Raw genomic sequence first — 24,144 nt, 5'->3', positions numbered from 1 at the left:
CGGTCTAACGCCCGCCCAGTCGCTGCAGGCCCCGCCCCACACTGTGCCCCGCCTCCTCAGGCTCCGCCCTAACGCGGCTGGTTTCCCCCCCTTCGCCAGGATACACCCCACCCTTCCAGACTCCACCCCTCAAACTACGCCCCACCCAATGTGGCCTCACACCCCACACCTAGGCCCCGCCCCAGTTCTCGGGCCGGCGCTCGCTGCCTCCCGCGATGTTTGTGGCGGATGCGGGTAAGATGGCGGCGGTTGGCGCTAGCGGCCCTCAGCAGCAGCAGCCGCCGCAGCCCCAAGCACAGCCGCCGGCTCAGACGCAACCCCAGCAACAGCAGCCGCCGCCCCAGTACACGGACGCCTGGTACCTGGCGCTGCTGGGCTTCGCCGAGAACTTCCGTACGGCCAGCCCGCCCAAGATCAAGCTGTGTGTGCACTGCCTGCAGGCCGTCTTCCACTTCAAGCCGACGCAGCGCATCGAGGCCCGCACCCATCTCCAGCTCGGCAGCGTCCTCTATCATCACACGAAGAACACCGAACAAGCCCGCTCCCATCTGGAAAAGGCGGTGAGATTAGAGTGGGGCTGAGGGTCTGGGCCGCTGTCTGAAATCGGTGTTGGGGGGGGTGGTTTGCGGTGGGAAACAGAAGCTTTACGATCGGAGCCATAATCTGAGACAGGGGGGTATAAATAATCCAAGTAATATAAACATTCCCCTCCTGTGCTGTATTAGGCATCCCTTGGGTATCAACAGCAAAGCGACCGAGTGGGGGGAGAGGGGATTTCTCTTGATACAAAAGTTCATGAAAACTCGGATAAAAGAAGATCCCAACACGAAAATCCGTATCGATCAATTCGTACAATGCAGTAGTAGATGTGGCAGTGAGCAGATGAAAGGGTTCGTCGTGGTGGAACCAACAAAACGCACTGGAAGCAAAGCAGATTAAGTAGAATCTGCAAAGTCTTTGTCATCGAAGGGCAGTCACCCCTGTTATGTAGGCAAATAACACGGAAACGGTAACGCCGTTGGAGGGTGAATGTCGATTGGGACACTGAAAATAATTGTTATATCGACACATCAAAAAGAAAACCAATGATGGGAATTCTGATAAGAATTTTTTTTAAAAAGTTGTCACCTGGAGAGACAGTAGATTCATCTTACAGTTCAGTTGGAGATCTGTTATCCCTTAAACTTTATCTCGATTTTACCCTTTGCTGGTTTTTATTTTAATATTAGTGCAAAATGTGTCTGCAGTGGTTTAAAAAAAGGCAGAGTCGAGATATGATGCAAATCAGGTTGTCATTGTTCAGATAAGGCTGATTGTTTCTTGTTAAACAGACTCCATGTGCTTAGGCATGTTTGTATCTATTTTCGAACACTTCAAGCATTTCAACAGAAATTTTAATATCTATTTGTACATGACTGTTCAGTCAGGATTAGAAAACCGATTCATATATTTGTATGAACACAAGACAAGGCCATTCAGACTATCATGCCAAATTGAGACTATCCAGTTATTCCCATCAGGAACAAAAACAGAAGTTGTTGGAAATGATCAGTAGGTCTGGCAGCATCTGTGAAGAAAAAGTCAAAGTTAACGTTTCGGATCCGGTGACCCTTCCTCAGAACAAGTTAACTCTGATTCTTTCTTCACAGATGCTGCCAGACCTGGTGAGCATTTCCAGCAACTTCTGTTTTTGTTCCTGATTTACAGCATCTGCAGTCCTTTCGGTTTGTTCTTCAGTTAGTCCCACTGCCCTGTGCTCAAAGGTTGGAATATAAATAGAAATTGCAGGAATAGATTCTGCAACCTATTTATTGCAGCAAGATAAAGAAAGTGAGGCAATCAAGAACAAAAGAGTAAGAACCAGGAAGTAAACTATTTGTGTTATGACGGAAGAGAAAAGGCTAGCAGTACTTGCAAAGTCAAGCTAATCATAGTACCTCACCTAGGATTTTTAATATTGATTCTTGCTTTTTTTACTTATTTATGGGATGTAGGCTTTGCTCACAAGGCCAAATTTATGTCCATCCCTAGGTTCCCTTAGGAAGGTGGTGATAGGCAGTCTACTTAAAAATCTACAATCCATTTAATGAGTGTGCTTGCAAGTGGTATAGATTGAGAATTCCAGGATCTTAAACAAGGAAGGAATGATGCTGTAGTCCCAAATCAGGAATGTGGAACTTCTAAATGGTGGTGTTTCCATGGGCCAGGTGCCCTTGTTCTTCGAGGTGAAAGTGGTTTGGGTAGTGACATTGAAGGAGCATTTGTGAGTTGCTGCAGTTTGTCTTGTGGATGGTTCACATTTATGATTTGGTTATGGTGGTGTGGTTGGTACTGGATAGTGTCAGACCTTTTGACAGTTGTTGGAATGGCACTCATCCAGACAAATAGAGCATACAGAGTCAGTTATACAGCACGGAAACAGATCCTTTGATGCAACTGATCGGCCCTGACTAAATATCCAAAACTGATCCAGTCCCATTTGCCAGCTTTGGCCCATATCCTTCTAAACCCTTCCCACTTGTGTACCCATCCAGATGCATTTTAAATATTGTAATTGTACCCACCTCCACTTCCTTCTCTGGCAGCTCATTCCATACACTGTGTGAAAATGTTGGCCCTCAGATCCCTTTTAAATCTTTCCTCTCTCACTTTAAACCAATGCCTTCTAGTTTTGGATTGCCCTATTCTGGGAAAGCAATCTTGGCTATTCACCCTTTCCTTGCCCTTCATGATTTTATAAACCTCTATAAGGTTACCCCTTAGCCTCCAGTACTGCAGAGGAAAAAACCCTGGTATATTCAGCCTCTCCCCATAGCTCAAACCATCCAATCCTGGTAACATTCATGTAAATCTTTTCTGAACCCGCTCAAGTTGAACAATATCTTTCCTATAGCAGGGAGACCGTCACAATGATGCACTTCTGAGTGTGTCAAGCACAAAATATGTTCTGAATGTCACAATGTGCTTTTTCATGGTATACTTGCTACCAACTCCTTGATCATTTTTGAAAGTTTTCTGTTTATTTAATTACAAGTTTTGTTTTTCTACATTGGTCTCTAAATCAGTGCAGGGCTCAAATTAAAGACCACTTACAAGAAAAAGCTTGGTTCAATATTGATTTGCATTTAACTTTTTTCATTTAACCTATTTTTCTAATCACCTTGTCCAGAGATGTTACTACACACCTCTGTAAATGCTTCATTCACAATCTAAGTTAACCTGAGATACTGTCATGTTTCAGATCCTAATGTACTTTTCAAAATAGGTGTTTATTATGCTGTGTCCAGCATTCCATCATGTGGACTTCACTGGCTGGACAGTATTTATTGCCCAGCCCTAATTGCCCTCAAGAACATGGTGGTGAGTGGCATTCCTGATTGTTGCAGTCTATTTGCTGTAGGTACACCCACAAAGATGTTAGGTGGGGAGTTCCAGAAATTTGATACAGTGACAGTGAAAGAACTGTAATATATTTCCAAGTCAGGATGGTGAGTGGCTTGGAGGGGAACTTCCCATGTATCTGCTGTCCTTCTCCTTTCTGATGAAGGTGGTCTTGAGTTTGGAAGATGGTGTCTAACTGTCTGATTAGCCTTGGTGATTTCTGCAGCGCTTCTTGTAGATAGTACATACTGCTGCTACTGAGCATCAATGCCGGAAGGAGAGAGTGGCACCACATCCACAGACAGTCGAGTGGGCTGCTTTGGCCTGGATGGTGTCAAGCTTCTTGACTTTGTTGAAGCTGGATTCATCCAGGTAGCTGGGGTGTATTCCATTACACTCCTGAATTTGCCTTGTAATTGGTGGACACATTTTGGGGAGTCATGGGGTGAGTTACTTGCTGCAGGATTCCTAACTATCAGCTTGCTCTTGTAGCCACAGTTTTTAAATATTAGTCTAGTTCTGTTTCTGGTTAATGGTAACAACCAGGATATTGATTTCAAGCAAATTAACATAATGGAGTACTTTGAAACATTTCACTTCAGTGCGAAGGTGTTATAGAAATGTAAATTTTGTTTCTAATGCTTCACTAAAACTGCATGTTCATCATTCTGCGACTGTATTTTGCCAAATTATGACAGAGCTTCATCACAATCAAAGTTATGAAGCTGGTGATGTGAAATATTTTCCTAGTCCTAACCAATACCAGGCACAACTGAGGCAAACATGACTTTTTTTAAAGTACAGCAAAAGGGATGAAAGCTGGATGGAAGAGTTGAAAGATAGCAGAGATAAACAATGAGCGTGCAGATCAGGACCTATATCAATAAATGCCATTTTACATTGAATGGAAAAACCAACAATGGAATGTGATTCCGATGTTGGAGAGAGGTCTGAGTGGTGATTGAAAAGAAACTTGAAGATATACTGTCCCTAAAAAGGATGAACTATGTATTTTCTTCATTTCTGCTGTTTACCTCATAGTATTCCCTATTGTTTGATACAGTCAGTGGGATGTGGTTCTAAAACAGCAACAACTTTCCAATACTACATCTCTGTACATCAGCAGTGATATTACGCTAATTGACACTGATGGAGTCAGAATAGAGGAGCAGATCCCAAATAATAACTCCCCTGGTGGAAATACATGAATGGGTATTTCCTTCAGTAAACAATCTGGAGTGGGCACCCTGGCTGATCTATTTTCCTCCCCCTTATTATAGGGCAGTGAGATTACTTGCTTGTTGAGGTTGAGATTTCAGATCAGGAACTGATTCTTAGCTGAACAGCTCAGTGTTAGACTATGCAATACACTTACTTGTTAAGGCAATGGACTGGGATTTTTAATTTAACCTCCTTGTGTTTCAATGATGAGCCTATGTTTTGGTGTGACCAGAGCCCCTTTCGTATTCTCATCAGCAATATGTAATTTGAGTTTAGTTTCTATTTGTGGTTATGAGCCTGTGCTGCTTTCAGTTTACAGTTTGTGGTTTAAATGTTCAGATGTAAAGTTGGTGTAATGAACAGTACACAACTTTCTTTGGCTGTTGATGGATGTTGCAAAGATGCTGGTTACATTGATGTATTGCAGTATTTTTGTGACAGGTGGAAGAATGGTCTATCACTATGCATATGTGTGTGGTATGCACTTTCAGAAGTGATAAATAAATGTCTGTTACCTGGCAATTACCTCTTTATGTCAAGTCCCCATGTCTGTATCACACATGGTAGAATGGTGTCACCCAGTTACAATTCAGACACTAGGAGTTCAATATACTTTTTCAAATTTTTGTGTAAGTTTTGTCTTGCATAAGGAATGATGTTTGACAACTAATAAATTTCAAAGTTTTCTTTGCTAAAATTGCAATAGCCAAAGCAGGTACAATGTCTTATATGTCTTATAATTACTACGCTGGTTTAAAACCAACGTGTTGCCTGCTCCCTAGCTGCTTTTAGATTTGCTATGACTATTTTTGATATCTCCTGGGAGACAACCTTTTCAAGCGAAATATGAAGCGATTTGCAGACTCTACCTTCGTTCCTAGACAAGTATTTTTTAAAATAATTGATTTGCACTCCAGATGTGGTGTTTCTGGAAAAAAATACAGCTGTGTTGCTCTTGAACTGCTGCAGTCCTTGTGTTGATGGTACTCCTACACATAGCAAATTCTAATATGTTGATCCAGTGACAAAGAAGGAATGGCATCCTAGTCAAGATTCCCTCTTCAGCCAACACCAGATAGTTTATCATTCATCTACTGATGTTCTTGTGATCATGCTTGTGAGAGATTGATATCATGTCAGCAAACTAACAGCAGTTGTACCATTTGAGAGCTGAAATTGTGCAGGTGGTTAGAGAAGCCAACAGTTCCTTCATGCTGCAGATTTCCATTAGAGTGAATGAGCTTGTTAGGCATTGACCTAACTGGGGCATCCAATTTTAAAGCTAATTATTAAAAACATATCGAATAAAACAGAAAAAACTGAAAATACATTCTGATCTTCGGTTTTAACTGAATGTCCACTTCTCTTAATGCTTGTTATGTATTTTATTTCTCTATACCCTTATGTACCTACCAACGTTTTCAGCAATTCTATTTTAGTTTTTGAATGAGAAGGTATTGTATTATCTAGAATTCAACACAGGAATAATTTAAGGCTTTTGATCCTGAGTAAGTGTACAGTAGTGATCTTGTTACTTGTGTTAGGTAATAGATGAAGTGCTCACTCCATGACTTTGCCCAGCTCCATTTTGAGATCTCTGCACTTCACCATTGCTGGTCTCGTTTTGCATCCCAATTTTAATCATTTACAAGTGTTACAGTGCAGGAGGAGGCCAATGTGCCATTACGTCTTCACTAGCTCTCCAAATGTGTGTCAAGACTTAATGCCATTCTTCTGCCTTTTTCCTGTACCTTTGCACATTGATTATTTAAATAGAAACAATGCCACTTAAGCTTCAATTAAATCAATTAGATTGGTGGCCATGTAGCCCTGAATTCTCTACCTCTCTCCTCTTGAAGACATAACTTAAAAACTAAACCTTTAACCAAGACTTTGACCACCTGTGCTGATGTCTCTCTGTGGGTCCATGTCGAATTTTATTTAATACTCAAGGGGGACACTTTAGGAATTTTTACTGTACTAAAGGCACTATATAAATGTAATTTGTTTAATCTGTATTCATTACTGTACACCTGATTTGGTATTAGATTTTGAAGGCCCTGTGGACAGAGCGAAACTATATGTTCATTTCAGGTTTGCTCAAATTGTGAGCAAAGGTTAACTAGGTTGGGACTCTGCTTATTGGAATTTAGAAGAATGAGAGGTGGTCTCTTGAAATATAAAGGCTTCTTAAGGGACTTGACAGGGTAAATGCTGAGAGGATAGTTCCCCTCATGGAAAGTTTAGGACCAGAGTGCACAGTCTCAGAATTAAGACTGAATTGCGGAGGGAGTTCTTCTCTGAGGGTTAAGAGCTTTTGGAACTCCTTGCCACAGAGAGCTGTGGGGGCAGAGGTTTTATGTATACCTAATGCTGAGATTGATTGATTCTTGATCAGTTGGGCACTCAAGGGTTAGGGGAAAGGGCAGGGAAGTGGACGTGAGGAATGACGGAGCGGCAAGATCCTGTTGAATGGTGGAACAGGCTTGATGGGCCAAACAGCCTACTTGTGTTCCTATTTCTTGTGGTCACAGAGAGGCTGTTTGACCCATTATGTTTGTTCTTGTTCTGTACTAAAGCAGTATGCCTAATCTCACTCATATCTTTTTCCAGTAGCCCTGCAATTTTTTGTCTACAAATACTTATCCGGTTCAGCTTTGAAGGTTTTAATTGAATCTGTCTTGACCGCACTGTCAGACAGTGCGTTCCAGAGCCTAGCTGCAGAACAGAAGATACCAAGAACTGCAGATGCTGGAGCCAGAGTCAGCATAGTTCTGTAGTTCTGAAGAAAGGTCCTGACCCAAAACATTGACTTTCCTACTCCTCTACTGCCTGACCTGCATTCCTCCAGCTCCACACTGTGTTGACTCTAACTGCAGAACAATTTTTTTCTCTCATGCCACCATACATCTTTTGTCACCCATACAAAATTGGTTCCCTCTGGTTTGTCAGTCCTTCCGATAAAGTAAACAGTCTTGGTTCTGCCCAGATCTCTCATAATTTTTAAAACCAATGGCAAAAAACTTAAATCCTCTCCTCCAAGGGGAAGAGATCCAGGTGTTTCCATTTCTGTGTAACTTATCTCTGCAGCCATCCTTGCATATGCTTCCTGAACTGTCTGTAGTTCTATCATCCTTCATTAAGTAACACAGTAATCCAGTGGAGGCCAAACCAGTGTTTTATAAAGTTGTATTGTAACAGCCTTTGTTTTGTACTGTAATCATGTTTATAAAGGCCAGATCCTTCTGCTTTATGAAGCATTTTCTCAACTGTACCATATATCCTCAGAACCTTCTGCTCCTATATTCTTTTTAGAACTGTATCCTTTACATTGTCATTCTTTTTCATTTTTTCTTACCAAAATTAATTACTTCAATTTATGTGCTGTGGCAACCTCAGTAAAATTAAACCTGTTGCTGTAGAGGGCAACACCTAATCAAGCACTTGGACTCTGAGTTCACCACTTCCATTTATACTGGTCAATGAAATTTGTGACTTTTCATTGTACTGAGCCCAGCCCGCTTCTAGAATTATTATGGAATTGGATTTCAGTAACTTTATGGATAAAATTTTCCTGATCCTGACAACTCTTGGAGTAAAACCTTTTCTCCTTATCTCTGTTTTGGATTTTTTGCCAATGATTTTAAGTGTTTGATGTCTAGTTATTGACCCACTCAACAGGAATGTTATATTTGTCTATTTAATCTGTCAAAGCTTAACATCTTCAAAACATTGAATCACACCTTGACCTTGATGAGAATCATCCTAACTGTTCCAACCTCTGCTTGTATTTGAAGCTCATCCCTGTTAACACCCCACAAGAAAACTGTAATGTCCAGAATTTCTAGCTGACGGGTCAAGTTGAAACAGTGGTAATTGTTCTAGTGTGCAGTGTCCGTTAGAAACTGAGATGAAGGGTGTCAACAAGGCTGTGAAAGAATCTAAAGTCCAAATGGCAAGTCCCAGGATCTAAAGTTTTAAATAAGGAGATAAGTTGGGAAATAATGATTCCGGAGTAACAAGGTTAGATTTTTAAATTGATGTCGATGATGGAAAGTTGCATTTATTAGAAGAGAGATGATTTAAGGTGAATAGAATTATTTTTGGAGGTGGGTTTGGTACTCATGATTTTAACTCTGTTTAACATAATAAGTGTGACTAATTGACTTTTTTTCCATTTTCTTTCAGTGGTTAATATCCCAACAAGTATCCTTTTATTCGTAAACACAAAGTACATGTCAGCAGCTACCAGCAAATTCCAGCAGTTTGTATGAAGAGGAAAATTCTTTCATTATGATCTCCTGTTTTGCTTTCTCGCTAATCAACTGTTGATATTTTCTAAACTTGATGATTAACAGGTAGTGTAAGTTACACAATGCAGTGTGATCCCCCAGCTTGCAACATCTGCATTCTATTTACTTCTAACCAAGCTTACTTTCCATCATAAAGATCGCTTATGTCCACCTCTGTAACATTGCTCATCTCTGCTCTCCCTTAGTTAATCTACTGCTAAAATTCTTGTTGCTACCTTTGTCTCTAGCACCAGTAATTACAATGCTTTTTTGGCCTCTCTCACATATGATTTGCTTTGATTCATTGTAGTCACACGTACTGAAGTACAGGTAGATCTCCTATGGTGCAATAGTTGCATTCTTGTGTGACCTTGCGCTATATAAAATTGCCATCGGAAATCATGTTATAGGGAAATCGCAACAGAAAATCGCTATACCTATACAGCTGAAAGTTTGCGTTATTCAAACAGTGTCCACTATTCATCAATTGCATTACAGCCAATTTTCGTTAATGAAACACGTGTTATAGTAGAATTACCCGTACAGTGAAAAGCTTTGTTTTGCGAGCAGTACAGGCAGATCTTAGCAAGCAAGGACATACAGATCATAGGGTGCTTAGACAGAACGAGGTATACTGGTTACAGCTGCACACAAGATGCACAAAGCAAGATCAACATGGTTTGAAGTTAGAGAGGTCCATTCAGCATTCTAATAATAGCAGGGAAGAAGCTGTTCTTGAACTGTTGAACAGTTTCTGTATCTTCTGCCTGACAGAAGAGGTTGGAAGAGAGCATTACTGGAGTGTGGATTATGTTGGCAGCCTTTCCACAGCAATGAGAAGTGTACCCTCCATAAATGTCATCTCATCCAAACCGGGCTGTCTAGTAGATCACGTTCACCCATCGTCCATCTTCGCAGACTTAACATTGACACTCAGTTCCCCAACGCCTTCAATTTGAAACTTGCACCATCCGGTATAAACCCTTTCACTGTGTCATCTGTCCCAATCTCTATAACCTCCAACTGTACAAGAATTTTCTCCGCTCCTCCACAACTCTTCCTCTGACACTGTCAAACAGCCTCCCGTATCCTCTTCAATTCACGAACTTGTCCTCAGTTACCTAAGTCTCATGGTCTGGAATTCCTTCTCTAAATGACTCATTCTTTGCACCTTCTTACCATTCTTTAAAATGATCCTTCAAACCAAACTCTTCAATCAAACTCTTGGTGATTTCTCCTTTTAACTTGGCAGTTTACTGGAGCCTCCAGCCAGCAGGTCCCATTTTTCCACTGCGGCCACCCTGCAGGCCTTGTACTACTGGATTGGACAGCTGGAGTGTGGTAATTGGGCATTCAACTTCTACTGAGGCAAATTGTAATGCCTCAAATCTGTTCGTTTCAGACAGCAATACTGGAGGCATCAATCGAAGAAGCAATTGATGAATCTGACAAATGGAAGTAAGCTGGATTACTTCTAGCTAGTGGTCACTGCCCTTTTGTGGTGTTTAAAATTTCTTACTTGGTTGTTCCTAACAGTTGGACAGCAATCTGCTGAATTGTTAAAATGTGAATGATGCTCTTTCTTGGAAATTGCGCAAGTCAGATTTTTTTAAAAAAAGATACCTCCTGGGAATGTTGTATTGTTCTTGCATTTGTTCTTACTGTTTTTGCCCTTTCAGTTAAAGATACGATCTTTTTGGAGTAGTGAAGAGAGGGATTAGCATTGCTATGTGTTCCAACTGTTAACAAATGGTTAGCCCTTGACCTGAACGTATTAGATTCCACAGTTTGAAGATATCAAATTTGAAGCAGCCAGTCTTTTGTCAGAGTTATATTGCCACCAGGTAAGATTTTTGTTTTTCATTAAAGTTGATGAAATCAATTCACTTTCAATTTCCTACAGTGTCTATTGCAGGGATAATGTACATTTCTCAGCACTTTATAAGGACTGCAAGCCTAATCAGATGTACGATCTGAATCAAATAAAATGCAGTTTACAATTTGAGATGGTGCTGACAGGGTAGAATTCAATGGATAGAGTTGGAAAGTGGATATCCTGTTTTGTGTGTCTTGTTACTGGTGATGATAATTGTTTGCTTTTTAGGAAAATATCATTTTTTGCACTTGGATGTAATCAAAGCCAATCAAAGAATTTTTGAAAACTGTAATATTAACCTTTAACATTTTTTTAAAAAGTATAAAATTCAGAATGCTGTACTGAAGTTCAAGTCTCTAATGAATGTGGATATGTGTTGGAGGACTGGCCAGTAGACAACATAGTGTGCATTTTCAGGAGGGGTTGGGGTGTGGAGCTAATGCAGCAAATTATAGGTGAGTTATCTGAACCTCTGGTAGGCAAGATTTTGGCATCTTTGAAGTCACTGTGTGTGCTGATTTAAAAGGAAGTTAGGTGAAACTTTCCAATATGGATTTCAAAAGGCTGAACTATACTTGACAAACCTCATCAAATTTGAAATGGTAACAGATTTGCTAAATGAGGAGGGAAATGCAGTAGATATATGTGCAAGGACTTTATCAGGCCTTATCGGGAGATTACTAGAGAAGATTATGGATCTTTTTGAAATTGGGGGTGACAAGGAGGATTGAAATTTGGTTAGAGGAGGGCAAAGTTGAGGGTATCTTTGAGTAGCTGGACAGTGAAAGGTGGGGTTGCTGGTGGTGGGGATCAATTTGAAAGTAAGATTTACGCTGAGAGTTCAGTTACAGGAGCTATTTCGGTTCATTGTTTGTATCAGTGATTTTGTTTCTGTACCTAAGTAGCCAACTGTGGAAATTTACAGCTGGTAACTAAATAAGAAACAGAGTTAATGCTTTAGGAGACCAAAAAAAATCTAAGGACTAGAGCTAAAATGAAATACTGTAGATTAAAAAGTGGCAAGTGGAATGTAACATCCCTAAGTGTGTGATGATACATTTTGGTTAAAAATGATGGTATTGTTGATACTTAAAATGGTTTGGAGTGGTAGAGGAACAGATGAATTTGAGGATACTGGTTCACAGAATATTAAAGATAGCTCCTTTGTTTACAAAGCCTGTAGGAAAAAAAGATTTAAAAAACAAACGAAATTCTAGGTTTTATTGCAAGAGGAGACATAGAATTTGAAGGCCAAGTGATAAATGATCCTATCTTAAATGTTAAGGAGAGCTCAGTTAGAGCATTCTGAGAGGTATTGGACTGAAGGATATTCTGACTTTAAAGAGGATACAACATGGACTTGCTGGAATTCCGTTTGGCTTGAGAAAATACAAACATTGTTGAAAGTTGGAAAAAAAAGGTTTTCCTTCATAAGAATGCCACAGATTCCAGGATAGCATGATAGAGTTCAAAATTATGGAAAGATGGGACAGTGTATTCAGAGCAGGCTGTTTTCATTCTTGGAGCGATGTAGGATTAAATAGATAGTTACAAGCTTAAATATGAGGTGTAGAAAAAGATTGTGAGGTTAACGGATCATTGAGGCAAAAATAAAACTGTTCAAGTTTAGGTGGGTTAGCTAGGTTAAAGAAAAGGTGAAGAAATATTGGGAGAAGATGAGTGAATGTGTTTAAAGATATTTCTTCATATGTAGGATAAATACATAGACAAGTGATTAGGCCTAATGGTCTCTCTCCCTTTTGTGGCTTAGTTGTGTGTGTTTTGCAGTAGAAAGCTATTTAGAAATCACTTAGGCGTAGCAACTGCTTAATGTGTGTTACACACTTCCAGTGCTGTAATAATTTTAGACCATTCCTCCTGCTATCATTCAGGCATTTACTGTCTATTTTAAATCTACCCTGCTGGTCTATCTGTACCTGCAGTGTGTAGTATCTCATACATTTGCCACATCATAAGTCGTCATATCCTTTCTATAGTGTGAAAGCCAGGATTACGCAGAATACGTAGACTGAGACTTTCTTGAGCTTCTAGATAGCATCTATTAGCTTTTGGTGCATTCTGGATCACCCCTATTGGGCCAACTTTGATTACAAATCTCATCTCTATCTGCTGATCTGATCCTGATTTCAAAATTGCAGTGAAATTTGGGACTGAAGTCAAAGACAAAAGGGAGAGTTGCTATTTAAATATCAGTGCTGGCAGAGTGGAACATTTTCCAACATGCTGTTTTTGGGCTCCTCCTCTAGTTCTTCAAACTGGGAGTTGGTTGATTTAAATCCCAGAACAGAGATTTTCTATTTTTGGAGCTTATTTTTAGTACTTTGGGTCAACAGAAGTTCTGCACACATTCTAGCAAAGGGATTAATTAAGGTGAAAGAAAAGTGAAGGATGGCAGCATGCCTATAACCTGTTGTTTAAACACTATGATATTTAAACCGAAATTCCCTCCTGCATTTATCCCTCTGGCAGTGGATTTAAAATCATGCAACAGCCCAGCAAGATCAGTACTGAAAGGGGAAATTTTAAATCGGTAGTGAGCCAGGGCTGAAGTAGAGAGTGGAGCATTAATGCTTTAGGAGCAGAGTAATAATTAATGGAATTGAAAAGAAGGACAGAGAAATTATATTCATGAGCACAGTCTGACAGGATTTGCATGGAAATGTCAGTATGCTGATCCTTCTCTTTCATGATTTTACTTTGAGGTAGAATTTGATCCAAAGAATTGATCAATCTTTTGCAATAGATGCCTTATATCTGTGACTTTATATGGTAGATTAAAACCCAGAGCCAATAGTCAAAGCCACTGCCAGAGCTGAAAAGAAGATGAGATGAAGCAAGAACTAATAGCCAGTAGCAAGTGCTATGGTTTCACAGGTTAGAGGATCCAGGAAAGAACAAGGTAGAATGGGAAACAATATAGTGAGCAGAGATATTAACAGAATGAGGGAAGTAGGCAATGTATTTGATGTATGAAAACATCTGTAGCTTGAGTATAGAGCAGTTGATAAAGTAGGCAATGGTCGCAACTGACAGGGGTTGACACCTAGAAACAAGACCAGTAGAAAGCTCTGAAACTGAACTAAAGAAAATCTATAGTTCGAAGCTTGCTACTTCAATGACAAGCTATGTTGTACAGTAAATGCTGTTTGATCTGGTATTTTATGAGCCATCGCTCAATAAAGCGCAAAAATTATATACCGAATTAACGTAATTTTACTGTATTATTGAGATCACTGCCATGTTTCAGTTGTCAGTTGAGGGTGCGAGTGAGAAGGCTCTCTCCCTATAAGTTTTATTTTAGGCAATATTGCATTATTATTTAAGTGATTTGTGCTGTAAATAAAGTATAAGAGTGATGTGTATAGCCCCACATTACATTTCTATTACTTAGTGTGTGTTTTTACATTGATTATGTGGACTATTTGATCAACCGGTACACTTCTGGTCCCATTGGTGCTGGTTAATAAAAAATTTGCTGTAGTTGTGTGTTGTAAATAGTTGATCAATTTCACCTCTGGCTATGTGGCTGCTTTATGTATCTGCGAGATTGGACTCTACCTTTTTCCTTATCAGTTTGAAGTAATGATGCTTTGTTGCCTGTTTAGAATCTGGTTGATTCAGCAAAGCCACTTTTACGGAAGGCAATACAGATCTCCCAGCAGACACCTTACTGGCATTGTCGACTGCTCTTTCAGCTTGCAGTATGTACCTTTTAGTTTCTTATATGTAATAGAGTTTAGCAAAAAATGTTTAGCATTAGAGCTTAAGAAATGTCGAACCTTGGATGTTTTTTCACAAGGAAGGAAAGGGATGAAATCAAAACACACAGTTTGATATTTGTACCACTTTGTTACAGATGCTCATTTTTAAAACTTGATCAATAGGCTTTGGTTCACTTTCCACTCTCCTTTCCCACTTCCTGTCTTCCTAAAGGAGAAAACCATTACATTTACACAGTGCTTTTCACAAACTTAGGACTATCTTATTATTACATGACTCAACAGGCTAGATACAGGAAGGGTGTTTACCCTCCTTGCAGTGGTCTAGAGCCAGGGGGTCAGTTTTGGAATAAAGGATAGGGCAACCTAACATTTCCCATGGCTAACACATCTAACCTGCACATCCCTGAACACCATATGTAATTTAGCATGGCCAAACCACTTAACTTGCACATCTTTGGACTGTGGGAGGAAACTGCAGCACCTGGAGGAAACCCATACATATACAGGGAGAACGCGCAAATTCCACACAGACAGTCGCCTGAGGGTGGAATTGAACCTGGATCCCTGATGCTGTCAGGCAACAGTGCTAACCACTGAGCCACCATGCCACCCTCACTAATTTTTGTCCCTAATTGTCTTTGAGAAGGTGGTGGTAAGCGACCACCTCCAATACAGCTGAGTGGCTTGCTGAGCTATTTCAGAGGTAGTTTAGAGTCAACCACATTGCTATGGATCTGGAGTCACAAATAGGCCAAACTAGGTAAGAAAGCAGCTTTCCTTATGAAGGGGCATTAATGACCCAGATGCATTTTCGTGATCTGTTAGTTTCACGGTCACCATGATGATACAAGCTTTTTATTCCACACTTATCTAGTTAATTGAATTTAATTTCAAGCTGCTGTGGGATTTTAACTCTGTTCTGGTCATTAGTCCAGTAACACAGCCACTGCTACCATAATCCCCAGTTAGTGATGTTTGTTGATGAATAAATACTAGCCAGAATACCATGAGGACTGCTCTGCTATACTTTAGTGCTGTAGGATCTTCAACATCTGCTTGAGACAACAGATCGGATCTCAGTTTCATGGATCATCCAAAACACTAAGCACTATCACTATTGCTATCTGGCTGAGATCAACCAATTTAATTCGGACTGAATTTTTCTGGTTCTCCTTTATTGATTGAGCTGGAGGTGAAGCTGTAGTTGCAGTTCCTATAGTTTTAGCCATGCCTTTTTATAGACTAGGACTAATAAATTATGTTCAAGCGAGATTAAGATGACTGATTAGGAGGTGTTCCTTTGATTTCAAAGGTGAAGCGTTATATCAATAAAAAAAAAATCACCTCAGCAACGTGGAGTAGTTTTGCAAACGTCCAGAAGTAGGCCAGTTTTTGTATTAAAAACAGAGTTCCACTTCTTGTATTAAAGAGAGTTCTATAAGGTTTTGGAGTAGATCTTTAGCTCGGGTTGTGGGTGTTGAGGTTGGTTGGCTCGCCGAGCTGGTTTGTTGTTCCGCAGACGTTTTGTTACCATGCTTGGTAACATCCTCAGTGCAGCCTCTGGTGAAGTGTTGGTGTGTTTTCCCGCCTGGTTTTTAAACTCTGGGGTCCGTTGCGATGGATTGCCTCACTTCTGGGTTTCCTCCGTAGTGGAATGTATATGGGGTCGAGTTCGATGTGTTTATTAATAGCCTGCCTCGTGGAGTGCCATGCTTCCAGGAATTCTCATGCTTGTCTCTGCCTAGCCTGTCCCAGGATCTTGGTGTTGTCCCAGTCGAAGTCGTGGTTCTCCTTGTCCATGTGGATTGAGATGAGTGACCCCAGAGTTTAAAAACCAGGCGGGAAAACCACACCGACGCTTCATCACAGGCTGCACTGAGGATGTTACCAAGCACGGTAACGAAACGTCTGCGAAACAACAAACCAGCTTGGCGAGCCAACCAACCTCAACACAGAGTTCTATAAATGCCTATCTCAGTCTCATAAAACATGTTTCAGATTATGGGAGTGCCACAGTTGACCTCAGTGTTTCCAAAAACAGTGAGTAGAAGTCACCAATAGTCACCAATATTCTCCAGTAGTTCACGGGTGGACTATTTGTTGTATGGATGAGATGCCCACACAACAGATTGACCACTGGAATAAGGTACCAGAAGTAAGTTGGCACCTGTGCAGCTTTAGCTCAGCTCTAGATGTCCTGTGCAATTAAGGTGGGGGGTGCATAAGTGAAAAGGAATGTCGCAGCCAGGAAGTCTGTCTGTTCAGTGTCTCGCAGGCAGTTCACCAAGTTAATGTGTAGATTTTCACAGCTGCTGAGTTCCGAACATATGAGGGCTGATCTCAATCATACATGTTGCATTTCTGAATATTAAAGTGAATATAAGATGATTTTGGAAAAAATTCTTTATCTCTTGTTTTGTTTCCCTGCCCACCAGCAACTGCACACACTAGAAAAAGATTTGGTTTCAGCATGCGACCTCCTAGGAGTTGGAGCCGAATATGCAAGGGTAGTAGGATCAGAATATACAAGGTAACAACAAAACCTCTGGATTAAGAGCTGTGTCACTGCTGTTCCCACAGATGAGGAAAAAATAAACCAAAACTCCAATTTTCTGGATTTCTGCAGGAATATCTCCCTCAAATCTCCCTCAATAACTTCAATTCGCCCTTCAGACTTAAATGTAAATTTCTGTAAAGGCATGGGCAATTCTTTATCTTTCAGTCCCATTTATGACAATGGGAGGATGAAATTTCCACATTTTAACATTTGGCTTTCCATGGTTAAGTATAACCAAAAGTTGCAGACATGTCGGAAAGTACTGGGTTTAGTACCTGGGTTGTGTTGAGTTTGCTGATTACCTTGGCCCCTGTCTGAAATCATCTAACCTGTTTCAGAAGGTGTGAGATTTTTGATGTAGATGCAACAAGAAGACACTTAGTGAATACCTCAGATTATAAATTCTCATTGATGCAAAGCATTCCATGGCCTCAAACCTGTCTTTCTAGAAATTGGTCCAGCTCTTAATCATTTTTGGGTGGTATTCGAAAGATGAAATAACCCCAAGAAATCATTTCTTGAGTTTGAATAATGCCCTATGACCTGTTAAAGCTGTCTCCAGCAATGCAACCCTCTCTCAGTTCTATACTGGTATCACCAAAGGGAAAAGAAAGCATTTGAGTATTAATTTTGAACTGTTAATAGTTTGGTCTTTTATTAAGGAATATACTTTTGTTCCTCTTGTTTTTGAAAGAGGCGTATTTTTAATCATAAAGGTTTGTATTTTCACAAAGCCTTTCATGGTCATAGTGCTATTGTGCTTTATAACCATTGAACTACTCTTGAAGTGAAGGTGAGAAGTACAGCTGCCAAACTGCATTTAGGAATCTCCCATAAGTAGCAAGGTGACAGGCATTTATTTTTTGAATGTTTGAGGGTTAATTATTGGCTCAGAACGCTGGTGAGAATTTTCTGCTCTTTAAAATAGCCCTGAGGTATCTTTTATTCACATGAGAGGATCACAGGCCCTCAGTTTAATGTCTTGCCTATATGGTGGCATCTCCGTATAGGCCATGCTGAGCCCTGCACGTAAAAGTTTGCCTGGAATTTGCACTCAAGACTCTAGACTGGCAAACTAGAGTGGCAGAAGCTACTTTAACTGTCTGGATATCTTAAGAAATGTCTTTGTCATTTACATAAAGTGAGTTTCATTACTGTTATTTAATTAAGTTCATAAATGTAAACTTATCTCTCTTATCTTGCAGAGCACTCTTCCTCTTAAGCAAAGGCATGGTAAGCTTTTTTCCCAATTTAGTTAAATTAGCTTGCAAGCATTGTGCAGAATTTACACTCTAATCTGCAGCTAGTTTATTACTGTATAAATGGCCTGCTTCCCCACTATAGGGATTTTATGATTAGACTCTATGATCCTATGGTTGGGTAATTGACATAAGAAATGTTAGGGGATCTTTTATTTCTGGTATAAAATACCCCTTGGAGCTCTTTCCATGTTGATTGGAAGGGAAGTCTATAAAAATCCAGCATTTGCTGTTGTCTTCAGTAGTTTAAAAAGTGACAAAACAAAGTGATCGCAGTAACCAGGTGGATTATGAAATCTACGGTGAATTTGACTTTCAAAAGCGAGTAGTTGAGGCCTATAAAGCAGGACTGCCCTCTCCATGTTTTCAGTTTCCCACTATATAGTTACTTAGTCAATTTCATTCGAGTTGATTCAACAGTCAGCCAACTGAAATTAGAAAGATGGATCTCCACAAATGCTGCCAGACCTACTGAACATCTCCATACACTTTGTTGTTTTTAGGTCTCTGGCATCTGCAGTATTTTGCTTCTGTGATTGAGTTGGTCCAAATGGGTCGCACTAACGAACATTTATCAGTGTTACCTAATCATAGAATCCCTACCCATTCAGGGAAGCAGGCCATTCAGCCACGCTGACCCTCCAAAGAGCAACCACCCCCTACTCTGGCCCCGTAACCCTACATTCCCCATGGGCAATTCACCTAGCCTGTGCATCCCTAGACATTATAGGCAATTTAGCCTGGCCAATCCACCTAACCTGCACATCTTTGGACTGTGGGACGAAACCCACGCAGACACAGGGAGAATGTGCAAAATCCACACAGACAGTCGCCCGAGGGTGGAGTTGAACCTGGGTCGCTCACGCTGTGAGGCAGTAGTGCTAACCACTGAGCCACCTAGAGAATGTATTTGAATAATTCGGATCCAGATCTGACCTAGTTCTTTTACCGATGGAAAACCATTCATGCAGTCCTTACCAACAATGTGTTCCCTGCTGGCAGTCACAGCCCCATGTGTGACTGATGGCCACCAGGGTGAGAGAGTGGAATGCCCCACAGGGGACTGTAAAGTTTTAACTGCAATAGAGTAAATACTTCTGGAAGAGAAAAATGAGCGGAGCCGACTAGCAAAGAAGGGAAACTTTTTTGAAAAATATATAACTTTTAGTATGGCACTGAAATGTCAACCAACATGTGTTGTTCAGTCACCTGTTTTTAATTCCTTCATGGGAGGTAGGCTTAGCATTTACTGTTGATCCCTAATTGAACTTGAGAAGGTTCTGGTTTTGTCTGCCTTGAACTATTGCAATCCATTTAGTGTAGCTGGACTCTCAGTGCTGGTTGGGGTGTTGGGGACACTGTGTTCCAGGGCTTTGATCAGCGACACTGAAGGAGCAGTGATATATTTTCAAGTCAGGATGGTATGTGAGTTGAAGGGGAACTTGCAGGTGGTTGTGTTCCATGTATCTGCTGCCCTTGCCCTTCTAGGTAGGAGTGGTCATGGGTTTCCTAACTCGAACATTGTTGAACCAGTGGAACTGAGTTTACACACTTCAACTTTCCAGACTGTTTTTAAACCTCCGTCTCCTCCTCCAAAAAAAATCACATTTAAAACATTTTGGGATATTGCATAGCATTGCTTTTTTGGAAATAGTTTTAGTGTTAGTATGTTACCATAGACGGTAGATGGTAATGCTAGTGATGATCATTACCAGTCAACAGTTAAGTAACCCATCCATCAGTAGACAGTGTTAAACCTTTAATCTGGATAAACTTCCAGAGGAGTGGAATGAGTCCATGGGTAGAGGAAATGCTATCAAGAGGGGCAGAAGCTAATTTTTCTTTATCTCCACATCCTGCAAGGGGCAAAGTAACTGAAAAAGCACCCAGACAGAACTCAAGGTTTGTGCCCCTACTTTGTGGAAGGGTTTGGGGAACAACACAGGAGCTCAATAATTATTGATTGATTGTGATTGTTTATCTGTTGGTTTGAGTTTAGCTGTGAGTTTTAATGTTGGTGTATTCTCCCTGTTGGCTTCCAGCTATTGTTGATGGAACGGAAGCTACAGGAAGTTCACCCTCTCCTGACTCTGTGTGGCCAGATTGTGGAGAACTGGCAGGGTAACCCTATTCAGAAGGAGTCACTACGTGTCTTTTTCCTGGTGCTACAAGTCACACACTATCTGGATGCCGGACAGGTGAGCAAATAAATGTTGTCAAAAATTTCTAGCACGAAGATTGGGTGGCAGCAGCACAAGGGGGATGGACAGATACATCAGTATTTCTGCATAAATCAGCCTGAGAGAGAGAGAAATTAGAGAAAGAAGGTTGTGAAGTTGGGATTAAAACCTGAATCCTGCTCTTCATTCTGTAAAAGTAATGAGTGTTGGTTCAGGCTTGAAAATTAAGTCTATACATTAGACTGGGTTCAGTACTGCCCTTTGCAGAATGATGTGATTTGTGAAGTGCTGCTGGTTGGATCAGAAGAAAGGCTGGGGATCTTTCCTATAATGTGATCTAATTGGGGTCTTTAAAATCATGAAGGGATTTGATATGGCAGTTGTAGAGAAAATGTTGCGCTTGTGGGGAGACTACAGAACCAGGGTCAGAAGGGTTCTTGTGCCATGGTAATGCCCCTACCTCTGGGCGAAGAGGTCCAGGTTTAAGTTCAACCTCCTCCAGAGGTGTGTGTTAACATCTCTGAACAGGTTAATTTTAAAAAAAAATTAGGGTCACAAATATAAAATAGTCATTACTAAATAGAGAATTCAGAAGACACTTCTTTACCAGTGAGTGGTAAGAATTTGGAACTCCTTGCTACATGTAGCAGTTTAGGTAAAAAACATAGATATGTTTTAGAGGGAATTAAAACATATGAGGGAGTAAAGAATAGAAGGGTATGCTGAAAGGTTGAGTTGAGAATAGGGGGGGAGGCTTATGTGGATCATAAAGGATCAGTTCTGTGCTGTAAATTATACACAAGTTTTCTTGAGAGCAGAAACGGTTCAGAGGTTATCCAGAACACACATTCAAGATTCTGAAAGATAACAAGAGGTTAAATAATGGATTTGCACTGACTAACAATATAACAGGAAGAGGCCACAACTAGTTGCAAAGACAATAAAAATGGAGGTTAGGTTTCTTTTAAAAGTTATGTGAGGATAAGATGAATAATGAACATTCTGTCACAAATTATTATTACATTTGATGTTTAAGTCTGAATGAATCATGTATGCCCTACCAAAGAGCATCCCAGTACAGCCGATGAAGTACTTTTGGAAGTGCAGGTACTAATGTAATGCAGGCCTGCCAACCAATTTGCTGTCAAAGTTCAAATAAGGAGCAATGTGATAATGACAATATCATGTTCTTTTGATGTCATTGGTTGATGAATGAATATTAACCAGTATGGCAGGGGGAGCACAGATGCTTTGTTTGAATATCGAGATGGAATCTCTTAACATCCAAATGAGAGAGCTGTTGGGACTTCAGTTTAACATCCCTACTGAAAGATGGCACATTCGACAGTATAGTGCACTCTCCAGTACTGCATTGAGAGTGTCAACACATATTATGAACTTCTGTTCCTGAACTCCTAACATTCTGACTGAGAAACAGGAGTCAGAAAACTGTGAAAGTAAGTCCAAGTGTAATTGCTTCAGTAAATATCTGCCTGAATATGCACCCAATCATATAGTAGCTTTAGCAAATGTGAATGTACATTCTTTTGAAAAAGAAAACAACCAGTGAATGATGGAATAATCTGTGATATTCTTGAAGGTAAAAAGCGTGAAGCCCTGTCTGAAACAGCTGCAGCAATGTATTCAAACCATCTCTACGCTGCATGATGACGAGATTCTGCCCACTAACCCTGCAGACCTCTTCCACTGGCTACCAAAGGAGCATATGTGTGTGTTGGTTTATCTGGTGAGTAAGAGTTATATTTTTTTTAATTCCTGTGTTACACACCTAAAGGAAACCATGATGCTGTTACTTAAAAAATGCTAAATGTCCAACCTGAGAGACTGTTTCATTTGTTCAATTTGTTTTTAACATATTCAACAATTTTAGCTGATAACCTCTGCTTCCTTTTCATTTTGTTTCCTGATTTCAGTTACTCTTCCATTGTTTCTCTGCTATTTTTATCAGTTTGATTTGGATCACTACTGGTTTGAATGCTGCCATTGATACCTCCTTCTGGCACGTTTTTTGTTTTTACTTGTCTCATTACCATTCCCAATGGCTATGCTCATGAACACTTTTGTTCATTTTCTTTTAAAAAAAAGTTCTTCTTTCATGAGGTGGTGTATCTCTGGCAAGGCTAACATTTGTTGCTTGTCCCTTTGAATTGAGTGACTTATTTGGCCATTGCAGAGGGCGGTTAAGAGTCAAATACACATTTCTATGGGTCAGGGATCACATGTAGGTCAGACTAGGTAAGGATGGCAGATTTCCTTCCCTAAATGACATTACTGAACCAGATGAGTTCTTACAATAATTGATGATGGTTGTCTTGGTCACCATCACTGAGACTAGCTTAATCTTCCGGTCAGATTAAGTGAATTTAAATTCAGCCAGCTGCGTGGTTGGGTTTGATCCCACATTCCCAGAGGATTAGCTTGGATTTCTGGATTAAAAGTACAGTGACATTATCACCACACCTCCACTTCTACTGCCCTTCAGTGTATCGCAGACCTCTTGTCCTTCCTGACATTCCCCTTTCAGTTGCTCAAAAACTTTTGCATTTCTACCTTCTCCCAGTTCTAATGTAAGGTTATACATCTGAAACATTAAGTCTGTTTCTGGCTCCATTGATCTTGCCATACCTGTTAAGTATTTGTGGCAGTTTCTGTTTTGCATTGTATAAATGCAAATCTTTATTTGAGCAAACAACAACTCTGCAGCATCATTTGGTTAGTGAAAGCACTACTTCGAGCAACTGATCTACTCTGAGCAGGTTCCAAATCCAATTTGTGCTGCTGAGGCTTGATGATATCTCTGAGTTGCCCAAAGTTAGACAAGGAAGAAGCTCACCCAGAAATCCCACTTCTGGCTACTATTCAGTGATTGAGGAATGGATCGAAATTTATGAACCTGTTTCCTGTTTATTTTGAATAAGCCAGTGATAATATGCTGACTTGCACATACCCGAAAAACAGCTTGCTTTGTGCCTTTACCAAGGCGCTTCACAGAAAGATAATCAGACAAGGATGGAATGGCTTCTTGAACATTGAGTCACTGCAGCATGTGTAAGCACTTGACCTCATTAAAATGAGGGTGATATCATAATCAAAGGAATAAGTTCCCACTTTTGGTCTGCACTATCTCAAGGAACCACAGTTCAGAAGGAGTGTAAGCGCTCCTCTGCTCCTCTCAATAAGCTAAACACTCTTCAACCATCTACACCCTCCCTGCCCTATGGTGGTTTAACAGTAGGTTTCAACTGCAACAGCTTATCAAGTCTCCAGTTTCCATCCTTGCACCAGCTGTCCAAGTAAGATTGTCAACTTATGCCAATTATCATCCTTTTATTTTTAAATGACATCCTGTTTGCACTTCGTTGATCAATGAAGGGTGCAGGAGGCCATGCCACGAGCAGCATCAGGCATATTTAAAAATGGGGTGTTGACCTAGTAAAGCTACTACATAGGACTATTTACGTGCTAGACAGTAGAACAGGACTAAGTGATCTTGTAACCAATAGATCAGATCTAAGCTCTGTGGTCCTGCCACATTCATTTGTGAATGGGGATGGGCAATTAAACAAGGAGGAGGAGGAGCTGGCTGAACAATTGTGCATCTCCTCATTGATAGA

The 24,144-nt window shown here is 40.4% G+C and overlaps 1 protein-coding gene across 1 annotated transcript; it reads left to right on the top strand.

Moving 5' to 3' along the window:
- Nucleotides 1–215: 215 nt before the first annotated feature.
- LOC109929836 (MAU2 chromatid cohesion factor homolog) lies at nucleotides 216–22,256 on the top strand (the record flags this gene model as incomplete). The annotated part of the gene is made up of 8 exons (XM_048592196.1): nucleotides 216–560; nucleotides 8,791–8,808; nucleotides 10,673–10,738; nucleotides 14,397–14,492; nucleotides 16,949–17,043; nucleotides 18,276–18,303; nucleotides 20,372–20,527; nucleotides 22,110–22,256. Coding segments are annotated over exons 1-8 (951 nt in total), but the record flags the coding sequence as incomplete, so codon positions are not given.
- Nucleotides 22,257–24,144: the final 1,888 nt, after the last annotated feature.

Source organism: Rhincodon typus, unplaced genomic scaffold, assembly GCF_021869965.1.
Source record: "Rhincodon typus isolate 14 unplaced genomic scaffold, sRhiTyp1.1 hic_rhity00000785, whole genome shotgun sequence".
NCBI lineage: Eukaryota > Metazoa > Chordata > Chondrichthyes > Orectolobiformes > Rhincodontidae > Rhincodon > Rhincodon typus.
The sequence above is the reverse complement of the archived record's forward strand: the minus strand, read 5'-3'. Positions and strand labels throughout refer to the sequence as shown.